The 24,916-nt window shown below is 34.8% G+C and overlaps 1 protein-coding gene across 1 annotated transcript in view; it reads right to left on the bottom strand.

Moving 5' to 3' along the window:
* LOC149534760 (P-loop containing nucleoside triphosphate hydrolases superfamily protein) overlaps nt 1-24,916 on the bottom strand; it is a 189,752-nt gene that overhangs the window by 98,302 nt on the left and 66,534 nt on the right. Inside the window, exons 6-8 of the mRNA XM_089803073.1 lie at nt 8,986-9,103; nt 8,603-8,734; nt 3,734-3,799 (exon numbers count right to left, since the gene is read on the bottom strand). Of these exons, the coding sequence (XP_089659199.1) occupies nt 3,734-3,799; nt 8,603-8,734; nt 8,986-9,103 (316 nt within the window). The remainder of the gene's footprint in view (nt 1-3,733; nt 3,800-8,602; nt 8,735-8,985; nt 9,104-24,916) is intronic.

Here is a 24,916-nt window from a genome sequence, read left to right as displayed (position 1 = left end):
AACCTATCGCTCTACTCTACAACAAGAATAGTACCATTTGATCACTATGAGCGGATTCAGTCAATGTTGTTTGTTTAAGCTTATTATTTGTTTATTTGTTTCTGATTTTCTTCTCTTATCTTGGAAATGTATCCCACTATTCAATTATTATCAACCCACACTCTTCATCTCGACCATGTTGGTCAACCTCGATGAATCCCAATGTGGTTACGATGTCATTGATCAATTTTTGTTTATCAAAATCAAATCTTTCTGCCCAGTTTGGGCTTGTAACAGACTTTTTATAAAGAATTTCATCTCAAAGGTATATAGAAGATGCACCTATGTAAGTATCGCACTATATTGGAAATCTTCCCAAATTAAATCAATGTACTGATCAGAATAATCTTTCAGCATGAATCAGATATTTCAGATTCTTAAGCATGTTTTTACACATTCCGCGTTAAATAAATGAGATAGCCCATTCGGACTTGGCTCTATTTCTAATATCAATGATTCTTCAATAACTCCAAGCTAAAGTTTCAAAGCCCTACCATATAGCCAATTAAATATTAGAGGTGCATTCTTTACCTGGTAAAAGATTATCTCTTCCTTGATGCAAATGTGAAGCTGTAATTCTTGGTGCGGCTCCTTGCCCGCAGTTTCCTAGCACTGGTTGCTGATTGGAAACAAGACAAATATTGCCTCACAGCACTGTGGTGCAACCACAAAACATAAAGAGTATGCAGGAAATCTCTAGGCAATGATTTACAACATTGTAGGTATGAAATATCAAGGCAATGATTTATGGTACTGCATGTACCAATCACAGATAAAGCAGAACGACGTAGGAAGTAATCTTAATATGACTCACGATACTGTATATGCAGCGGTAGAGAGTAACTGTATTTGCAGAAGGAAAAACGAATGCAAGGCTGTGATGGAAGCAAGTTCAAAAAGAGCATACAAAGAGCAAATGCAAAAGGGATCTTTTTGGTAAGACTGTGATCGCTAGGCATCAAAAGAGTTATGATCAAGAGCCTATAAGGTTCATAGATATATATGGCAACACAATATTATAAAGGCCTGATGAGAAAAATATAGCTGGTGGAATATAAGGCTGATTTGGATTAATAATATTAAAATATTGCCATTAAATGGAAATAATCATTTTACTACTTATGTTTTATAAATTACAATTGTTCTTAGTTCGTCCAAGCTCAAGTGAATACTTTAATTGTCTTATTAAATATGTTGGGCCGGTTAGCTCATGTTGATCACTTGGTATACCATTGCTTGCGTAGTCCATTTTCCATTGACCATGGTGGTTTATGACTTATACCTATTAACTCAATGGCAGGTGGTGCCCCCATACCCAATTCCCTCTCTGGCAATGCTTCCCCACCTCTTCATCGCATTCATGCAAAAGGAAATTACCACTCCCAAATCATTTTAACAAAATCAAATACCCATGTCAACTAACCATTTCCAATTCATATGACATCATAACAATTAACCAATATTTCTTATTCCCATGAAATCATAACGAATAAACAATACTTCGGATTCACATTAAACGATAACAAATAACCAATTTTCACCAATCAATTCATGTTCGCATGAACTCTCAGCAGCTATATAGAATATTTTGAAATTGAGCAAAATAGGGGATGTAACACAAACCTTAGATAAACTGTAAAAGTTCAAAATATTTGCAATTTTGCCATTTCATAAGTGATGTTTTCTCTTTTCTCATTGCTTTATGACTTATTAATATTTTATTTTGCAAATGCCTGGTTGCAAACTTGGGGTGGCAATACCCCCAGTCTAAAGCAATTTGCTCTCACAATTCTGTACCAGCCTTGTAGCTCATCCCATTGTTAGTGCAATTGGAACTTATTTGAGTCCATCCACACAAAGAAAAGAAACAAATTGACTCCAAAATGCCTCAACGACTTTATTTATGTACAATATAGTCTTAAATTGCCCATAAAAAATGCACAACATAGTCCCCTTGATTTGGACGATATAGATCCTTGTTCTACTTGGACGACACATGACTAAGGTCCATTGTTTTCAAAGGATGACATCACTGATTTGGAGAGGCAAGCCATAGAGGAGGAGGGTTGGATTCGATTTCACATTAGATGACACTAAGGAGGACGATGAGGAGTCATTACAACTGCCAGAGACAGGAGATACGTCTAGGATGGAGAGCAAGTCAGTAAGGAATACCAAGCGAGGGGGCCACAACCACAGGTTGCATAGTCATGCCCGCTGTACGGTTCCTCTTCTAGGACTAGACCCTCTCCCTCTTAGGTTAATAGAGCTAGGAAAAAAAAGACGTGAATGTAATGATGTATTTACTTCTAGTTTGACACAAACTATTTACTATTTTGCTACCAGCCATCAGCATTCCGCATGAGAATGCAATTTTGTACCCACTTTGCATTTATATATATATATAAGCTCTGCTTGTTTCTTTCGTGTTCTTGTTAATTAACTCATTGGATGCATCTTCTCATTGAAATTTGCAAAAAAAGGTATTTTTAATTAAATTTAATTTGTTTTTAAGGTTCCTGAGTATTTTTAAAAACTACCCGAATTTTTCCTGAGTTTTTTTGGGGGGCTTGGCGAGTTTTCGCCGAGTGAGAGTATTCCGTCTATAATATAAATCACTTCAGACAGTACATATTCTCTATTTTCTTTTGCTTGTATATGATCTGCTGATGACTGCATGTAAGTTCATGTAGAGTACTCAATTGTTAACCTAAATATTATGCATATTATATTTTGTTCTGTATTGCATATATACATTTTGTGTCACATATTTGATGTGTATGTTCCAGGTGAATTTAAGTAAATTCCAATTAGGTCTTCTAAACTAGAAATATTGAATCCAATCGGTCAGTAAAATCGGCCCTCGCAGCTGGCTAACTCAAATCTTCTCCAGAAGAAGGCAATAAGCAAAATCCCTCACTGAGATAACTACTAGAATGGACATATATAGATAGAACTTTGCCTCCTATTCTGTTCCAAAGCTATAGTCCTCTTATTCTATTTGTTTATTCTGAGCCAAGTGTGATTGTACATATCAGCACGATGAATGAAAACATTCAGCTTATAAAAATTTATTTACAATCTGATTACAACCACACATATCATAACTAGACAAGAAATTTATCAAGGTCATTGCTAGCAATAAAACATAGATCAGATTGTTCAGATGACACAAAGCACTCTAATGTCATAATTGTAACATGTAGGCAGTATACACTGTATATAATTGATGTTCTGCAATAAACATTTTTGGAAAGGTCAATTACAGCGAGAAACATATTTAAGACTGTTCCAACTGTCTACAAGAACTGCTCCAAGAAAAGCACAAGTTTCTCTATTGTCATAATTGTCTGCAGTTTATATAATTGGTGTTTTCCCATATTTTGTTTTGCCAAGTTCATTGCTTTCCAGATCAACTTCAAATTTTTCACTTCTTTCTAAGTGTAATCCCATTGTTGCTTTTTCTCTTTCAAAGATTTTTAGGGATAAAATCATATCACTACAAAAGCATGAAAAAAATTACATCTCGTTGTACAGAAGATCTTAATCATTTTTAAACCAGAAGGATCAGCTGCTTGTGAAAAGCAATGGGCAATCTATCACGTGTAAATTTGAACAAAGAAGCATATTGTGTTCTCAGCCTATCATCACGAGAATTCATCATGTAAAAGAAAAAATCATTGTTGATGACTACCTCAAGCATGTGAAGCCGTGAGTTTTGTGGTAATTCTGCATTGAAGACGGCAGATCTGATCCCAAACTGTAAAAACACAAATGCCAGTAATAACAAGTGAGTTTCAGACGAAAACATTTCCACATTAAAACCACAGACTGAGGCTAAAAAGCAATTTTGAGAGAGGAAACAGCAATTAATAAAGTCTATGGACCAGAGCAAGACAGAAAACAAAAATGTTTGACTATTAAACTCAAACCAAGGCTAAAAAGCAATTTTGAAAACGGAATTAACAATTGTCAATTATTAAAGTCTATGGATTAAAACTTGAACGTTAGAATCAAAGTAATGAGACTCGGATCCGGCCCTAACTCAGCAAGGGTAACTCGACTCGTGACCCTGCTCGGACTCGCCCATGACTCGGCAATGACTCAGCAATGTGACAAACCCTTGAAATTTAGAGATTTTTAGGATTGTAAGAACATTCCATCGAAGGTAATTTGATCACATACATTTATTACATAAGTACAAAAGTAAATTACTAAGTAGTAGCTGAAGGAAATAGCAAACATGATTGGAGTAATTTATAAATGATGTAACTATCTAAGAGGCATAACTCTCTAAACTTGATAAACACTCTACGTGGTATAATTTCCTACTTCCAAACTATAATTCATAATTTAGTCAACAAAACTTTGTGTCAATATGGGATCCAATTGTAAACAAAGAAGCATACATGAATGTAATAAACACGATGTGCAAAGGCTTGACATTAATTGTATATTCCAAAAATAGCTCCACTTGTTCTAGGGCAAAGGCTTGGCATTAATTCATACATTTATTACATAAGTACAAAATTAAATTACTAAGTAGTAGCTGAAGGAAATAGCAAACATGATTGGAGTAATTTATAAATGATGTAACTATCTAGGAGGCATAACTCTCTAAACTCAATAAAGACTCTACGCAGTATAATTTCCTACTTCCAAACTATAATTCATAATTTAGTCAGCAAAAATTTCTGTCAATATGGGAACCAATTGTAAACAAAGAAGCAGACATGAATGTAATAAACATGATGTGCAAAGGCTTGGCATCAATTGTATATTTCAAAAATAGCTCCACTTGTTCTAGAGCAAACTTTTCCAACCTGTGATGACAATGCTCTAAAATGTTGGATGTCCATTAAGCCATATATACAAAATTTTATTTTACATACTCTTGCACAAAAGTTATTTTTTGTCTATGTTCTTGACCAATACCATTTGATAAAAGCTTGAGAACCAATCAAAGGTTGCAACCCATGCTGTCCAAATTCCAACCTATACAAGGCTTAAAAGAGGTCCTTATGACTACATTCAATTGAGTAGTCGAAGCTCAATACTGAAAATGAGATTCATATACTAGGTGCTACCACAACAAATGAGACCCATTGAATGTATCCAAATTAAATGACCCTAATATCCAACATCTTGTGAAACTTTTATTTCAGCTTGTTTACAAAATGGAGTTTTCTTTGCATGGGCGACGTTTCATTGGATGGGTACCAATTTGATCCATTGTTCACAAGTTCATACTAGCTCAAAGAGCAACTAGACACCCAAACCATTATCTATAACAATTCTTCTTAAACTTTATGAATATTGTGATCTTCATGGCATTCATATCATGTGTACTTTCTTCATGAGGAGGCTGCTTACCACTCCCATAAAATGTACCCTATTTTGACATTAATCAGTACCTCACAAATCCTTAGAAAAAAAAATGTTGCCCAATGGTTGCAAAAAAAAAATAATAATAATTTGAAGTCCGAACTTGCCTAGCCGCCACCAGGTCATGAGCATCATGACCCACGAGTCAAGAGGTGACCCACAAGTCAGGAGAGTCGGTGAGTCAGCCCAATTGACCCTCTAAGTTAGGGTCACGTATCGTTTTGACCCAGCCAAGGTAAGTTGACTCTCCAACTTAGATGACTCGTGGCGAGTCTCGTTACTTTGGTTAGAATAGAAGGAAACTATATTTAGAATGTATAAGAAGAAAAGTTAAAATAAACAAACCACATGATTAAAAGAGGACCCATTAAGAAAATAGAATTTGCCCAAGTGAAATGATGAAGCAAAATCTATAACTTTTGTAAATGGATAAAATAGAAGAGTACAACCAGTATTGTTTTCTGAAAAGCTATTGGAAGATCTTTCACGGGATATGATTCCAACAGAATTTAATGAGGATTCCAAAAGAAAAGCTAGGCAGGAGTAGCAGATGTAAGCATCAACACACTGTATTAGCAAGACGTGACTGTCGAAAGTTGACACTGCACCATATCTCTTATCCTTTTACCCATTTGGAGTTGCAATATTTTCATACTATCGAATATTTCATTTTGTATTTGTCTTTCATTTCTTCACACACACACACACACACATATATGTATATGTATGTGTGTGTGTGTGTGTGTATGTTTATATATATGTATGTATGTATGTATGTATATGCATCCGCATCCATATGCATCAGCATCACCCAAAAAAAATCGCACATCCTGACACCCACTTCCCGCATCTGCATCCGAATCAGTAACTAAATATATAGATATATATAGATAACATACTGACTCTTTGTCATGGGTCAAAATCAGCAATGGCAATTTCAACACTAAGCAACATGAAAAAAGACCCTGCATGGAAGCATGGAACACCAGTTGATGCCAATGACAAGATCCACTTTAATTTCTGCCACCTTCTTAGATTGTTAATTATGCCACTTTACTCAGATTTTTAGGAAGTGATTTAAACCTGAATGAAGTCATTTTATTTGTAAAGTACATTGCAATAATATGTGATGGGTTTTCAGTACTGTGGTATGGCATTTGTTGACTACAATTTGATGTTGAGGCCATAAGTGTGGTGCAAAATACTTGATTTAATACTTAATAACAATGGGAAGATTAAATGAATTGAAAGTGTGATTGAAAATGCTACAAACATTAAGAAAATCACATGCACCTATACTGGGGTACTTAACGAACGAGACCACTTATGGAATATGGAGCTGTGTCATCAAGGGTGACACAATTTGACACAAACTTTATCACTTTGCTCAGTATTACAAGGGCACTAACTTCTCTCAAATTTTTGTTTCTATGCAATCAACACAGTTGGATTTTCCATATTCCAAATATGATGAAGGGAAGGTTGTCAAATAGTGTTTGATGTGGTAAGAGATAAACTTAACTTTTAGACAGAATTTTTATTTGTTGTAATTTTTGTTCATTTTTCCTAATATTTATTTTGCCATTGATGTGAATTATTTATTTTCGGATTTTTAGATGACAATCCTTTGGTCAAGGATCTACATTTGGTTGATGGGGACAAAATTGCTATGGGGATTAAACAATCTAGTGCTTTACTGATCATAGATGAATAAGCCAAGTCTAACCTTCAATAAATAATGGCATACTACTTAAATCCCAAGTATTTCTTCTCAAATCCCTTAAAGCTAATAAGGAAGTCATGGCAAACCTAAGCACGATCATAGAGAGGATGATACCTGGCAAAGGCTTTAAAGAAAAAAAGTTAAATCAGTTGCTTGTCTAGACGATTGTAGAGGCTAAGCTGTTTTCTTCATCTTTATACATTCAATGATGGGCAATCCAACTGCCGCCTAAATTCACAAGTCTTTCAATCACACTTCTTTGATATAGGCAAAATATTAAATCAAAACTACAAAGTCATACTTAACAGATAATTTTTAACTTACTTATTTGTAAATTTGTAGTGGGAATTGTTTCTATGCCCTTTCTGTATTCATGTTTCGTAATTTTTCAGAGCTTTATCCTTAACATAAGTGCAAGATGTAGTGCTTAGATTATATACAGATCCTGATCAGAGGCAGAAGAACGGAAGGACGAGGAGTGACCTAGAAGGAAGGCGGAAATATGTAACTTGGGACTAAAAGCTTTTTATCCGGATCTATCTATATACTTTATGACGTATCAAGCCTTGGGCCATTTATCTATCAAAAAAACAATTGCAGTGGGAATATTGTGGTGCTAAAGACCCAAACCATCAAAGGCTAGTCATTCATGTATTCTATCAACCCCATATTGCTCGTGTTAATAGCAGTCGGTTTGAGAGCATTCACACCAAAAAAATTGCATACTTGAGGATCCCTCCAAAGGATGATTCAATTATACAGTCTAACTCAGAGCTCCATACTACTAGAACTAGGAAGAAATGTGGAAGTTTAAGCCTGTAGTTCTAGAATTATATAGCATTTGAAAATTTCATTTATGAACCTTTCAAGGCCGTTTGACATATATAATCCTTGATATACAACAAAGTGATAACCAAACTTAACTTGTGCTGTCAAAATTCATTCTTTATGTGTCTCATCCATTATTTAAGTTTATTTTGTGTACTAAAGGAAAACAAAATATTTACTAGTTCAAATTTGAGACGATTTTTGGTTGCTGAGATTATTTTACTACAAAAGTGATTATTCATCATCATGGTTATCCCTGGACTACAAACTTTACATTCTTTTTAGATAAAAGCATAAAAAAAATTTCCAACAAGTGAGTGACATTGGCACTTTTGATACACAATATTACCATGTGCAGATTTGTCATTCCCAGTAAATCAACATCAAATATTAGACACATGCAATTTAATGTGTCTTTTGGGCAATTAACAATGTTGATTCCAACTTCATATCTGCTCACCAAAGATAAATATCGTCTTTATTGTCATTTTTATTGTTATTGAATATGGTAAAGTTTCTTGACTTGCATATGGTTCAGGAATTGAATAATAAAGAGGAAAAATCTGCAAGCAGCAACCTTGATTCCATTTGTAGGATTGATTATTAAATTGGCACTGCCAAACACACCTGTTCAAGGAAGAGTTTCAACTTGAAACCTGCATCAATTGAATTAACAAAGATCAAAACTTTCTTCTGAACCAGTTCCAGTTGAAGTAGGCACAGAATGTACAGCAGTTTATCACATTCCTTACATGCAATCTGCAAAATGGGATTTACAATCAAGAATCAGAAAGTTTACACAATAATGCAAGTAGAATACAACATATAAGAGACTTTGGAGGTACAGTTGCTCTTAGATAGACTTTATTCATTGTTCTCTTCAGGAATGAAAAATGCATTCCTAAAAAAAGGCAATCTGTAATTGACCAAGCATACATTCAGGTTGGTCTATAGATCTTTTAACCATGATATAAAGTCAAGTTTCTTGATTGTAAACAAATAATTGATACCCAAAATTGTTGCACACTTTTGGGAACAATTTCATTATCCAGGCTTCCTTGAACTTCAGTCAGTGTCAAAACCACAGGACTGTGAAGCACAAGCTTCTTTATCTTCTCCACATCTGCACTGGCAATAATGACAATATAACATGTTAAAATCTTTACACCAAAGGTAAAAAGCATGACAATCTGCTAAACTGGAAAAGAAATCCAGAGACCATAAACCCCGAAATATCAAAATTCATATGAAACACTAATCTGCGGAACCGATTATTAACTTTTATAGTTTTATGTATTATCTAAACAGAAAATACTGCAAGGCTTTATCCTATTTGTTATAGTCTTATCTTTATCCTAACCATTGTAGACTTGCCTTTAACCTAACTGTTATAAAACTCACAAATAAAGGAATGGCTACTAAATAAATCACATAATTAACAGTAGTACTAAACATACCGAAGTCCCATAGTCTGGGCATAAAAGCACAATCTTGTCATGTAAGGTAAATTGATTATGATTGTTTGTTGTCAGCTCTCTATATTCTTTGTTTTATCTATGTCATTACACATATGAGATTGAAGCAGTTGTAGCTCTATCACCACCGATGTTGCTACCATTTTCTTTCTTATCACAGTTTGGTCTTTATTAGTGATGCATCAGTGGTGTATCAGCTCTCAATTATCTGCCACTGGCAATTATGGAGTTCCTTTGGGTTTTGTGCTAAATGGTGTTAACCTTGCCAAATGGCATCAGTTATGTAGTAATCACCTTCCAATATTTTCAGTCAATTTATTGTCTTATGCCAAAGGTTTAATTCAAGATAAGAGTTATGATAAATCAAATGGCATAGTTTGTAATGGCTATCAGCTGTTTCTCTGTCTTCCTCCAATAATGGTATTTCTGGGCGGTGCCCAATACAGACGAGTTGTAAGAGTGCCAAGATAATTCTAAAAAGAGGTGTGATATTATCGTAGCAGGCATGAGCAATTATGGTGTCAGCTTAGGGCTTCACAGTGTATGCAGTTCTGTTTCATCTCTTCAGAACAATGCACGGTTATGTTTTTGGAGCATAGTGTGAGACATCAGTGTTCAAGGAAGTTGCAATTATTGTGACAAGAGAATGTCTTACTTCTTTAAGGGCCCGTTTGTTCGCTGGAATAGGAATAGGAAAATTGGAATAGGTAACATATTGGCCTGTTTGTTTGCTGGAATAGGAATAGGAAAATTGGAATAGGTAACATATCCCCTGTTTGGTACCCCAAATTGGAATAGGGAATAGGCATACATATTCCAATTTTGCCCCTAAAATGAGCATATGTCCATTCCAAAAAATAGTTGTTATTGGAATAGGCCATTCCTATTCCCAATCTGATTTTTAAAATTTAAAAAAAAAAATTGGTTAATTTTTTTTTTAAATTATTATTATTATTATTATTTTAAAAACATTTTTTTGTAACATTTTTTTTATTATATCTATTTGTTTTTAAAAATGGAATAAATTATATTTCTCATTAACTTCAACGAGGAAAATAAAAATGAAAATATATTAACCTTTTTCAATGAAAAAATTAACCAAAAAAAGTAAATTACAACAAAAAAATTTAAGAAAATATTTTTAAAAATACAAAAGTTAACCTTATTCCTATTTTGTTTGTGTACAACCAAAGAAGGGAGTAACATTATCCCAATCAAATACCAGGTTAACCAAACAAGAATGGGATTGCTCTTTTCCATTCCCATTCCACATTTCCATTCTTATTCTATTTTATATTCCTATGCCAACAATCAAACAGGCCCTTAAGGGTGAGCACTGTATAGGTGAGGTTCTGAATATGATCTGAGCTTGATCAAGTTTTATCTGTGAGATAGTTAAAGCAGTATATGTTTTCTATATGCTGTAAATGTGAATGAGGTGTATATGTTATTCTTTATATGTTAAGAATTAACAGTCATAAGCTTGAGAACATTGTATTTATTTTGTGGATGCAATAAAGGATCTATCCTCTGTGGGGCTAGGTTTTTCACCCTCAAGTGGAGGGTTTTCCCAAGATGGTTTTTGTGTCATCTGTTATTATGTTTCCATGTATTGCATTTATTGTATTCTGCTTCAAAATTTAACACGGTATCAGTGTGGGTCTAAAGAAAAGATCCAGAACCAGAATCATTGGTTCAATTTTGCTAGCTAGAATTCTTGCTTGGAAAGTTCCATAAGAAATGACAGACTGTTGTGTAGTTGCAAGGACTTAAGTCCTTGGAAGAATTGGCAACACCTCTAATTGTTCTTTCCTTCAGAATCCCTCGCTTAGGAGATTCATTCTGACAAACAGTACGGTCTCCAGATGCTCAACAATTGCTATCAGGAGTGACATAGAGACTGTTTTTTTTTTTAATATGCATGAAGTTAAATGGCAATTTGTTGGATTCAAAGAAGTCAAAAGGCAAGGGTAAAGCTGTTGGAAATATATCAGCTTCTACTAATGAGCAATGTCTGTAGGTTATTGTTGAAATTCTTAAACAACTTAGCAAAGAGAAAGCAGGCAAGAAGCAGATTTTTGCAAAGCGAAACTTCATCAGCGGGCACTAAGAAGTTTCACATTGTTTATTGAAGTGGCTCTTTCTTTAAATACATAAGGGAAAGAAGCTCTATGAAATTCTTGGTAAACAAACTACAAGACACATTAGCTTCCTTAGAATGTTTCCCTGTTATCTGAAGCCATGCTCCAAACTCAGCTAGTCGAAATGATAATGTTGCAGCAGGTCTTAGTGCATTATCTCAGCCCCTCAAACTATGGCATTGTAGAGAACAAGGCAAAAAGTGTTTTCATGATTACTCATCCAATGTCATTCTCATCGATCTTTTAGCTAATTTGGCTGATGTGGAAGAATTTCTTTAGCCTCAAATCCAGCGAAGTGAACCTCTGCAGAAATCTCATCAGAAATTGGCACTTCTGATAGTGTTGCAGATCTAGGTCTTTGGTTGGAGTTGGTAATGCTGTTGGCAGAAAATTGGATGATGCCCATGCTAACATATCAAAAGGGGAAGCTAATGCCATCTCAAATGTGGACAATCAAGAGAGAGGAGAATGGTAGACCAGTGGATGAAAGACGGAAGTCTGATAGAGGATTGCTAAATTAATCAACAATTAGGAGATAATATCTTATTAGCATGATATTCAAGTTATTGATATTAAAAGATTTACTACTTATTGCTCAATAGTTAAAAATCAGCATTTTTTTAGTTTATTTATTATGTATTATATGAATGTTTAAAGTACTCTTTCTTCTATGACTTTGTTGCTGACATTAGAAGTGATTGTATTTTATATTATTGAAATTGAATTTGTAAATAAAATTGGTATTTAGAGTATATGATAACTCTTTGATTTTAAGATCATCAGATCATGTCGTATATTGCTGTAAAATGTAGTTATATCTCATGTGAGATACATTGTTATCTGCGTTGCTGTTGCTGGAAGTGATTATTGGATTGCACCTATACACAAACCTTGTTATAGTGAAAGTACATCGTTCATTTTTATTGCCCATCTCTTGTCTCAATCTTTGGCCTTCAAATGATTAGACATGAGAATGAGAAATTATGTAGTTGGGAATTTATTGTGACTACTTATTTGCTGTTGTCTGTAAGTGCGTGTTGCCTTAATATTCTCAGATTGGAGTATAAGATAAAGAATACAAGCACTGGTGTTTCAGACCATTGAACAGACTTCTTGTTTGCAGTAGAAAACATTAACTGCAGATCTTATGCCCTTGAGGAGTACATCTTGTTTGCAGTAGAAAACATTAACTACTGTGCTGCTAAAGATAGAAGTCAGACTATAGTTTTAGGCAAGAACGTATAGACAGTGAGCTTATATCAAGATGTGACTGCAACCTGTGGATTCCTTCTTTGCATTAAGCAAAACATGTCCAATATAGTGCCTCACACGAGTACAAAAGACTTTTCCTTCATATCAGATTAGAGTTTCAGAGGGAGTTAATTTCCAAGAATTCAATGCTCAAGTAGAGAGCATTAAGGTTCTAAAGTCAATAGAGGAGAGTTCACTTCCAGAGAATGTATTTGCAATTTCTGAGGCAGCAGGGATCAAGAGGGAGTTTTGTGAAGAAGTATGTATGTCAGCTAAATGAGTTGCAGTGTTGTAAGGAGAGGTGATAAAGTCTGCAGAGAACAGAATTGCACAGAAAATCTAGACTTGACGTTGGTTGCTTTGCAAACTCTGTATATACTATAAGATGATCTGGGATGAGATCAAGAAGGATAGTCCTGGGTTTTAAAATGTCAGAAGTTTTGGATGTGTATGTTGTAACCATTCCTCTGATGCAAGCATTGCAGGCAACCTTGAATGAGGAGGTCGGGAGGATGATGCAAGTGAGAAAAGGTTCAGAGGAAGCTTGAGCAGCAGATGGAAAGTGCCAAATACTTTGCAGAGGATCAGAAAACTTGTGTAGAAGTGTGACTGCTAGAGCTCCTTGTTTGGTCAAAGATTGGAACCAACTGTAGTTTATTGTGATAATCAAAGTTGTGAGATTGATGCCCCTACTAAGAGGGAGTCTTTGTTAAGAGGGACACTAAACATTCAGTAGCCCTTATAATGCATTTTTCTTTGAGATAAAGAAATTTGAGGTTAAGGCCCTTGTAATGCATTCCTCTCTGTGAGAGAAAGTTTCACGTGTAAGCCCTTGTTAATGCACTCTTCTCTGTTATAAGGAAGTTTTAAGGTGAAAACCTTGTGCCGCCCTCTGGAAACAGCCAAGGTGGATGTCATGTGAGAGATTCCATGACTTAGAATTCACCCTCAAGGAGCAGCCAAGATAGATGTCATGTGAGAGATTCCATGACTTAGCACTTGTGTTTATTCACCCTCGGGGAGTAGCCATGGTGAACATCATGATCAGATGAGAACATCACGTTGAGAGATTCTGTGATGGGCACATATGCCCATATACATTTCCGTACATGGGAGTATGTGATGGTCACTTATGCTCATATAGATTTCCATACATGGGAGTAGCCATGATGGATCCACCCTCTGGGAGTAGCCATGGTGAACATCATGTTGAGTGACTCTATGATGCTTTACATTAAGAGACTATGTGCTAAAAGTTTTTACTTTTGACATGTATGGTGCAGCCATTGTGTTTGTCATGTTGAGAGACTCCAAGACATGAGAATCTCATTTACTAAGAGGGAGTGTTAATGTTTTGTAAGAGCAAGAGACATCATATGTACCTGTAATAGGCATGTTACTTTCCTTTGATTAATGATAAATTAATTTCTCCAGATCAAGATCAATTATGGTTGTTCATTACAAGCTCTCTTTTTTCTTTGTTTTACCTATGTCATCACTGTTAAGGTTGTAGCTTCTGTAGGACTGATTTTAACATGAGATACCTTGTTGATGGTGAATCATCTTTAAGATAAATATCTTATGTAACATAATCTATATTTTATATATTATACATTATATATATTATTATAATATAATAATATATTACATATATGGTTAACATATTAGTATTGCATATATACTTAAGATGAGTTACATATATGGTAATTTATATTACTGTTATATTAATATGTTAACTAGTGATGTTTAACCGTAGAGACATGTCTCGTCCTCTCACATTTATAAGCCTTCGTTTGCATTTGGAACATCATCAATAACAATGGCTATGATTCTACATTTGCAGAAACGATCCTAGAAATTAACAATCACACCTATGAGATTGAAGCATTTGTAGCTCTATGACCATCTATATTTTTTTCTTTCTTATCTCAGTTCGGTCTTTATTATTGATGCATCATTGGTGTATCGGCTCTCTTATTTGTCACTAGAAAATATGGACATTCTTCGGGTTTTATGCTTAATGGTGTTATGTAAGTTTTCTGCAAATTCTGATTTAAGAATACTAATATATTACTTTCAACCTTGCTGGAAATGGTCCTTAGATATTTTGGACAGAATTTTAATTGTTGTTCAAGAATGGTGAATAATTCTGAAAATTGTTTTATTCCTGATATAAAATCGCTTAAGCTAGTAATGCTAGAAGAGCAGACTTGTTTTCAATGTGTGTCTTCTATCCACATACTTGCCTCTCTTTATAGTAAACCCAAGGGGCATGTCCTTAGAAAGGACATGACCTTTCTAGGTCGGCCCTCCATAAAACACCTTCTCCTCTACAAATCGGTGGTCTTAACCACGAACTAATAATTAAATGTTAATTAACTACAATAGTCAAATACGGGGCATATAAGTATGCCTAGCAAATGGACAATTTGTTCTAGGGAGATGTATTTATCATGAGGCCCAATATAAAAGAAATTACATGCATTTTAGATCTGTCTAATCTGAAAAATCAGATCATTAATATGATCAAGTTATCAAGATTTAACACTCCAATGAGAGGAACATATCTAGCAACACCTTTAAGCATAGATTTGTACTCTTTATCTATCTGATTCTTCCAAAAATGTAGTATCATGGTACACATGATACATTGTCATATTACTAAACCTGTAATTCGAATTATCACTAATACTTGTGATGAACACAGGATAAAATCCGGAGAATAATTAAATTCTTCCTTTTTCAAGTAAGTGATTCATAGGTACTAACAAGCCTACATCACAATATGATCTTGAGTTAGGATCTACCAGTATACAGGATAAAATCCGAAGAATGATTAAATTCTTCCTTTATCCAAGTTGTGACTCATAGGCATAGAAATGTCTACATCACAATGTGATCTTGAACTCATCACGATCTAACAGTAGTTCTCTATTGCTTCATACATTATCTCAGAGATCATCATCTCTCATAATGTCTTTTATACAAGTGTTCATTATCTCAGAGATCATCACCTCTTAGATAATGAATACAAATGGTGAAGCCCATAACAGTCAATAGCCTAACAATAATAATTTTAACACAAAATTATTTCATTAATAATTAAAGAATACAAATGTATTATAATTCAACGATACAAAGTCTTTTTCTGAAGTGATCTATCTTCACTCGAGGGAGAGATTTGGTAAGAATATTCATTGTCTAATCTGCAGTGCCAATATATTCTAACTTGATAGTTTTCCACTCTACAATATCTCTTACATAATGGTAACGAATTTTACTATGCTTGGATCTGTAATAAAAAACTGGATTCATAGAATGCTTGATGGTGTGTACATAAAAAGTGTCACACTTCTATAAACCATTATTCTTGATAGAACCCATGGAAGAGGGAGCCAGCTTATAGCTTTCTATCTATGACGTGCAAAGGCTATGAGATGGTGGCTCTCAAATGAACCAAACTATGCAACCCTTGCAAGGTGCACCATAGAATGAGAGATTCAAAAAATAGAGACAAGAGTGCCAATATCCAAGAATCTAGAATAAAATGCAATGCAAATGCAAACGCAAACTATTATAAATGAAATGCAAACTAACATAGAGCACTAAGCTAAAACATAAAGGAAACTAAGCTAAAAACTATGTCATAATGTAAGTAGAATGAGAGCTAAACCAAAATGCAAAAATGAAAGAATGCTCCATGTCTCCAAAATCACCAAGAAAATCTGCAGCATAACAATAGCATGAGAGACTAAGATTTTTGAATGAGAAAAAAGCCCTCCCTTTTAAAGTAAAATGGACAATAGAGATTAAGAGGCAAAAGAGGCATAATTAAGGAAGGAGAATGCATCTTGAGTGATCCATGTGTACAAGCATCTCAAAATGCATCTTGAGTGATCTATGTGCACAAGCATCTCAACCAATCACAATTAATGATTGACTTTTGAGAGGGTTTGAAATGTGTGGAGTAGAATTAATGTTATTTTTTTTAAAATAGAAGATTTCTCTCACATAAAAAATTGTGCATTCATGTGTGTAGAGAAAAATGCATTTTCTTTTATTTCTAAAATATGAATAACACTTTATGTGTGCACAGTTAGGAGAAGTGATGAGTGGGGAATTTTCTTTAATTAAAAGGGCGACATGTTCTATTGATTAAATATGAGCTTAGGATAAAGTGGTCAAACTATAATATAAAATCAAATAAATAGATTTTGGAGATTTGATCAAGGATAAGCATTAGATAAATTATGCAAAAATGCTAGAGAGGGGATTCATAGTCTAGATGACCATTTTTGGGTGATTACATTTGCCCCTTTTTGACTAATGTGTGATTGGTCTGGGAACACATTAAGCCAAAGAATGAAGAAGCCAAGATGATAGACAGATCAGACTCTGAAGAACGAAGCAAAAAGAGATAGCAAGTCCTGAATGTACAGTCTAATAGCGATAGTACTAAACACTAGAATAGGGATGATATTAGAACTCAAGAAGAGTACTAATACCAAGAAAAGCAGATAGATCAAGAGAAAATAGATAGTTGTAGAAGAAAGCAATTTGCAACAATGATAGAATATTCATGCCGTCTCAAGATTGAAATCAAAATGAGATAGAAGAGATGCAAAAATAAGCTAGATTTGATCAAATCATAACAAAGAAAAGTTCATGATGATAGATAAAAGATTAAGCCCAAAGAGTGACACCAAGCAATGTAGATATGCCCCAGTTTGACTAACTTTGACTAAGAAAGATAAAGCATAAGAGTTAGGGCAAAGAAAGAAGAAAGGTGAAATGAAATGAAAGCGAAGAATGGAAAAGAATAGAAATGATGAAGAAAAGAAGAAATGATTATTGCCCCAAAAAGATTCAAAGATTAGGCCTCTCAATAGGTCAGCCAAGTACATAAAAGAAAGAAGAAATTTTGACTAGCAAGATGAACTCGAATTTGGATTTCAATCTTGAAAATGGATCCAAGATATCAAGATTAGAAAAGATACGTCAAAATAATTGATGAGATGGTAAGAAAGAAAAGAAGAGAGAAATAAGAAATTAAGAGATAAGATCGAGAAGAGGTAAGTGAAGGATGAATGTAGTTAGCTGACACATCCATGAAAGATAAAAAAGAGAGCTCTCTCAACATGCAAAATGCAAAGCTAAGCTAGAGTGAACCCTAGAATGCACACTAGTATGAAAAGGTGAAATTGCAAGGGTTACATAAGTAGGTCCTAGTTTTTATCATCGAGCCTTATTAGAGACATTAGAAGATCATACAATCATCACTAGCATAAACTATCAGAATATGAATATGATCTATATCAAATAGGAATGTGGGAATCCAACCTAAGCATCAAAGACATGTAAGTCAAGAGGGCTATGCAATTAGATTCCCTAAGTTTAGTATAGCAAGATTACACATGTATCAAGGCATAGGTGTCAAAATAACCCTTGAGTGGGCTCTTGCAAAAAACAATCAAGGATGATATGTTTGTAAATCAAAGTGTTAAGTAGGACGAGCATGAACACTCGAAACATTGTAGACTAACAAAGTATACCCACAAGCATAAAGCAAGTAAACAAGCCCCATGCCCCTAGTCTTCTAGTCCATGACATCCTCAAAAGACTATTAGGGAGGGAACACATAGAAAAGAAATCGTCATAGATAATACATAAAGAAGATTAATTTCATCATAGCTTAGCTGTTTAAACGTTTTTTTTTTTGTGTGTGTGTGTGTAAGTCACTTGGCCATTTCTTCAAGACTTGATTCTGATAGTGAGAAATATCGCGGCATCTAAGGCTGTAGGTAATCTATCTGAGAAGTGTTGAGAAACACTTGATATCAAGTTGGGGGGTAGTGTTGAGAAACATTGTTTTGTGAGTTGCCATAGAAACCCTAATGCACAAGGAGACCTCAAATAGGCTAAGCAGTTGTGCCCAGGGTAATAGGCAAGCAGAGCAGCAAATAGGCCCCATCGAAACTCCGGGTAAGATCTACGAAAACCCTGTGTCCATATTAATTGATACTGGAGCAACTGAATGCTTTATTTCTCCTAGATTGTTAAGTAGATTCCCGAAAAGATATGGTTTTAAGGCAAAACCATGGACGGTCCAGTATGCAAACTAGTCAAGGGCCAAGGTAGAGCAATGCCTGTTTGAAGCTCAGGTTGATTTCCTAAATTTCTCTACAGAATCGAACTTATATGTAGCTCCGTTTGGGTCATATGACATTATCATTGGAATTAACTGGCTCAATGAACATAAGGTTAAGATAGATTGTCTTGCCAAAACTGTAAATTGTGTGGATGATCAAGGCAGACCAACAAGTATTTCAAGGATCAAACATGAAATTAGATCACAGCAAATTTCTGCGATGCAACTTAAGAGATATGGAAGGAAAGGCTGTGAAATATTCGCAATTAAGATTGAAGATACAAGGGAATCCACCTATGGAGATGATTATATTTATGAAGATGGAGAAATCATGCAAAAATTAAAAGAATCCTTCGAAGAAAAATACCCATATTTGAAAAATTATCAAGATGTGTTTCTTGAGGAACTTCCTAGACTACCCCCTTCTCGAGTGTTCGATTTTACCATAGACTTGATACCAAGAGCGGAACCCATATCTAGGGCCCCATATAGAATGACCACCATAGAGTTAATGGAGTTACAGATTCAGATGCAGGATATGTCAGATAAGAAGATGATCCAACCTAGTGTCTCACCCTACGGAGCCCCAGTATTGTTTGTAAGGAAGAAGGATGCAACCATGAGACTACGTATAGACTATAGAATGCTTAATAAAGTCACCATCAAAAATCAGTACCCATTGCCAAGGATAGATGATCATTTTGACCAAATGAAAGGTGCGACTATATTTTCAAAAATTGATTTAAGGTCGTGATACCATCAAATGCGAATTAAAGATGAAGATATACATAAGACTGCATTCAAAACTAGGTATGGACATTATGAGTTCACAGTACTCCCATTCAGATTAACTAATGCCCCAACAACTTTCATGAATTTAATGAATAGTATATTTCAAGATTGTTTGGATAAATTTGTATTAGTTTTCATTAATGACATTTTAATATATTCTAAGAATGAAGAAGAGCATCAGAGGCATCGAGAAACAGTTCTGCGAAGATTAAGAGAACACAAGTTATATGGGAAACTATCCAGGTGTGCCTTTTACCAAAAGGAAATTCGTATTTTTTGGGCACATTATTTCAGCATAGGGTATAGCAGTGGATCCATCTAAGATAAAAGCGATTAAGGAATGGCCCATACCTCGAAATGTATCCAAAGTTAGGAGCTTCATGGGATTAGCTGGATTCTATAGAAAATTTGTCAAAAATTTCTCGAGGATAGCCTATCCAATCACTTCACTCCAGAGGAAGGGAAAGAAATTTATTTGGACGGAAAAGTGTTAGTCAGCTTTCGAGTTTTTGAAAGAAAAATTGACTAGTGCACCTATTTTGAGGGTACCCGATCCACAGAAACCGTTTGTAGTTATCACTGATGCATCAGGTGAAGGTTTAGGGGGTGTATTAATGTAGGAAGAACAAGTCATTGCTTGAGTCTAGAAAGCTGAAAAATTATGAACAAAATTACACACCCCATGATCTTGAGTTAGTGGCTATAGTGCACGCCTTACAAATGTGGAGACATTACTTAATTGGAAAACCTTTCGAGCTTAGATCTAATCACCAAAGCTTGAAATATATTTTCACCCAACAGAACCTTAATGCTAGACAAAGGAGATGGCTGGAATTTTTAGAGGATTATGAGTTCAACATAAGCTACATTGAAAGCAAGGAAAACAAGGTGGCTAATGCCTTAAGCTGGAGAAGACACATCTCGGCGGTGACTGGTAAATTTCAAGTTGAGAGACCAAATTTTGCAACATCTAGAAAATGATGAGTTTTATACAGAAATCAGCATGGCTCTTATCAGAGATCCACAGGATCCTAAGTATTTAGAGTTCAGTTTAGAAGAAGACGAATTATTAAGATATCATCACAAAATCTACGTGGCTAATAACCCTGAACTCCAAAGGTTGATTTTAGGTGAATATCACTCGGCTTCATACTCGGGACATCCAGGGGTAACAAAAATATTATCTAATATGAAACCTTTATATTTTTGGAAAGGGATGAAGAGGGAAATAATTGAATTTGTAGAAGGGTGTTTAGAATGCCAGAGGGTAAAGGCAGAACATCGGTATCCAATAGGTCTATCACACCCAAATGAAGTACCCGAATGGCAGTGGCAAGTAATATTAATGGATTTTCTGCAAGGATTACCTATGACCCAGAACCAACACAACACTATTTTGGTCGTGGTTGACAGATTGACTAAAGTTGCTCATTTCATACCAGGAAATTTATCTGATGGAGCACCTGAAATTGCTCATAAGTTTATAAAAGAAATTTTCAGGTTACACAGGATTCCAGAAAAAATTATTTTGGATAGGGATGCTAAGATAACTTCCAGATTTTGGTAAACATTATTTACAGCCTTGGACACCAAATTGAATATAAGTTCAACCTATAATCCTGAGACAGATGGTCAAATCGAGCGAGTAAATCAAGCATTAGAGGATCTCCTAAGGGTATATTGTACGGATCGACAGTATCAGTGGGAAACATACTTACCTTTGGTTGAATTTTCATATATAACTCCTACCAATCTCCAATTAAAATGGCTCCTTTCGAGGCTTTGTATAGTCGTAAGTGCAAAACTCCAGTAAGTTGGAATCGATTGGAAGACAGGGTCATTATTGAGCCTGAAATGCTTCAAGAACTGGAAGAATAGATACTTAGATTCATTAGAGATTGAAGGAAGCGAATGACAGACAGAAGAGTTATGTTGATGCTAAGAGAACACCCAAAGAATTCTCAATGGGGGACAAGGTGTTACTAAGGGTTAAACCTCAAGAAAAGTAGATATGTAGGACCCTTTGAAGTTTTGGAGGTTGTTAACCCAATAGCTTATAGGATTGCTTTACCACAAGCCCTTGCCAGGATGCAAAATGTCTTCCATGTATCTTGTCTTAAAAAGTATATTACTCACCATGAACATATGATTGATTGAAAATTATTGCACGTGCGAGAGCAAGGATGGTAGAGGTAAAACCGCTTAGAATACTCGAGGTACGTAAGCTACGCTTACGAAATTGAGAAGTAACACAGTACAAGGTCAAGTGGGACCAGTATACGGAAGATAATGCCATCTAGGAAGATTAACATGATATTTTTCAAAGATATCCCTATCTTTTCTCTGAAGTTGGAAACTGAATATTTTATTTCTTTTCATACAATTGATTAAGTACTATTTGAAGTTGTTACTATTTTCATCAAGGACAATGAAAAATCTAAGCGGGTGGGTATGTTACATCCCAAATTTTGCCCTAAAATTTTAAACTAATGATAGCCGTTGAAAACAATTTATTTTTTATCATGCGAAACAAGTTAGTTAATTATAGTCGTTGTATCGATTTATTTCTCTTCCTGATCATGTTAAAATGAGTTAGTTAATTATAGTTGTTGTATCGATCATGTGAAAATGAGTTAGTTAATTCTAGCCGTTGTATTGATTTATTTCTTCTTCCTGAACATGTGAAAATGAGCCAGTTAATTCTAGCCGTTGTATTGATTTATTACTTCTTCCTGATCATGTGAAAGTGAGTTAGTTAATTATAGCCGTTGTATCAATTTAATTCTTTCTGATCATGTGAAATGAGTTAGTTAAAGTCCATATATGATGATGAGATATTTTCATGGTGATGAAAATCTAAACGGTCACTAGATGATTTTGAATTAACGATTTATAAATCTTGAATTGATGTCTTGGCAAGAATGTTGTTTTGATTGATTGCAGGAAGAAGACTGGAGAGAGAGGGGAAGCATTGCTAAATGGGGTCATCGGAAAGGGATGATCAAATAGCCCAGTCATCAGAGCCGACAAGTTTGTCCTAAAAGCTATCTTGGCAAGACTACTAGGACTTGACAACATATTACATGGTGGAACCGCATGAACTTTAAATGAAACATTAAAATAAATAGTATAAAATAAACATAATTCTTACCTTTAAAAGAATTATCAAATATTATTATTATTTAATTATTATTAAACATTCTTTAATATGAACACATGTAAATAAAAATAATGTGACACCAATACATTATAAATCATAATCTATTGGTGTCACTTTATCAATATGTGCACATGAACGTAGAAAAGAATATATAATAATAATAAAATAACAATAACATTTTAACTTCCAAAGTTATTTCTTTTCTTTTCCTTCTTCCCTCTTTATCTTTAAATCGATTTGAATGAAATTCGAATGGGTTCTTGTAACCGTAGGGAGCTGAATAGTCAAGCTCTCCTTTTTATTTGAATCTCATAATCGAAAACGATTCATTCTTCCTATTTCCACAATATTCCTTGCTAACAAAGCTCCGGAGTCTGATAATCGAAATCTGCTATCTGATCACAAAGCTGTCACCAACTTACCACCTCAATCTCTACCACAGGTCGCAAAATAGTCAGTAGGACAAAAGCAAGCAAGAGTCATGTAAGACCTTTGTTAATTCATGTTTTCCATGTTCTTAATTGCTAAGTCTGAAGCTTAGGAACCAAATATCTTTATTAATATGTTGTGATTGCAATTATGTTTTTCTTTGCTTGTTAATGAGTCTGTAGCATAGGTATGGAATCCTACTGTCATACGTTGTGTTACAACTCATGCCTAACCATGCATTTAAAATTGTGCTTGGAGTAGGCATAGTAGTGCATGAAGGTTGAGGATCTTTAGGCTTAGTATCATGGAAAAGGTTTGCAGCCAAGTGAAGGTTAGCTTAAGTTTTTTTTAGAGGTAGCCCTTGAGGGTACGCATTTTCCATATGGAAAAGACTACGTTCTTTGTTTGATGGAGTCATGTTGGAAAGCTTTGAAGTGTAGGGAAATGCATGAGTGTTGGAAGAAGTAGAGGTGTCAAGGAAACCACCACTAGACATAGGTTCATTAACATGATCTTGCTTAAGAGAAGTATCCTCAACACGAGTCATTAGAGGTATTAAAAATCCCATCATCAATAAGATCTTGGATTTTATGTTTCAACTCTATGCAATATGAAGTACTATGCTCATTATGTCGATGATAAGCACAAAAGATATCCAAGAATGGCTTTCCATATGAGCTAGACTTAGGTAACGTAATGAGCTTGGTGCCAAGAAGTGTTTGCAAAGTGTCATCATAAGAATCTTCCAAGGGAGCAAAAGTTTATCAAAAGTATGTCTAAAGTCCTTTTGTTGTTTCTCAAGTGCATAGCATGCATCCATGCCTTCATCATTGTCTTGGTCAAAGATAGGTCTATCATGAAAGATTGACATAGGCTCAAAGGAGGTATCACTTCCTTGTTCTCTAAAGAGGTCTTTAGATCTAGAATATGAAGACATTTGATGTCTTGGAGTAGAGCATGTAGACCTTGAAGAAGATGACCCATGTGTATGTAAAGGTCTTAAGGGAGATTCATTTAAGAATGCAATCTTCTCCTCTAACCTTTTCTCAAGTTTAATCTTCATTTCTGTCATGCGCTTAAAGAGATGAAGGTAAGAAAGATCATTTGTCTCTTCTAGTTTTTATTGAGCATATAGATTTTGAAACTCTTTAATGGCATGGAGGATATCATGATCATCTAGATTTGGATGAGGTTTGGTAGCACAAGGTTTGAATTCCATAGTTGTAGATAGATAATCAAGCATGAAGGAGGCTAGAGGAAGCTAAGAAGGTGACACAAGATAACTTGATGTCCAAACTAGAGAGGTAGAGTGTTCACTTGCCAATATAGTAAACAGAGTAAAGTGACTTGTCAAGAAAGTGTCCAAGAAACTTACAACACTAGTGACTCAAGTCAAGAGCTAGGCAAGAAGCCCAAATAACCAAATAGATAGGGCATGCAGGGTGACAAGTGAAAAACTTTACCAACCCAAGAGTGTAGTCAAGAAATCAACGTAACCATTTCAGCAAAAAGATAACTAGCAAGCGGACATAGACCATGAAGATA

Source organism: Cupressus sempervirens, chromosome 10 (genome assembly GCF_028749045.1).
Source record: "Cupressus sempervirens isolate cs-2001-9-10 chromosome 10, ASM2874904v1, whole genome shotgun sequence".
NCBI classification, from domain to species: Eukaryota; Viridiplantae; Streptophyta; class Pinopsida; order Cupressales; family Cupressaceae; genus Cupressus; species Cupressus sempervirens.
Note: the sequence above shows the minus strand (reverse complement) of the source record. Positions and strands in the feature narration are given on the sequence as shown.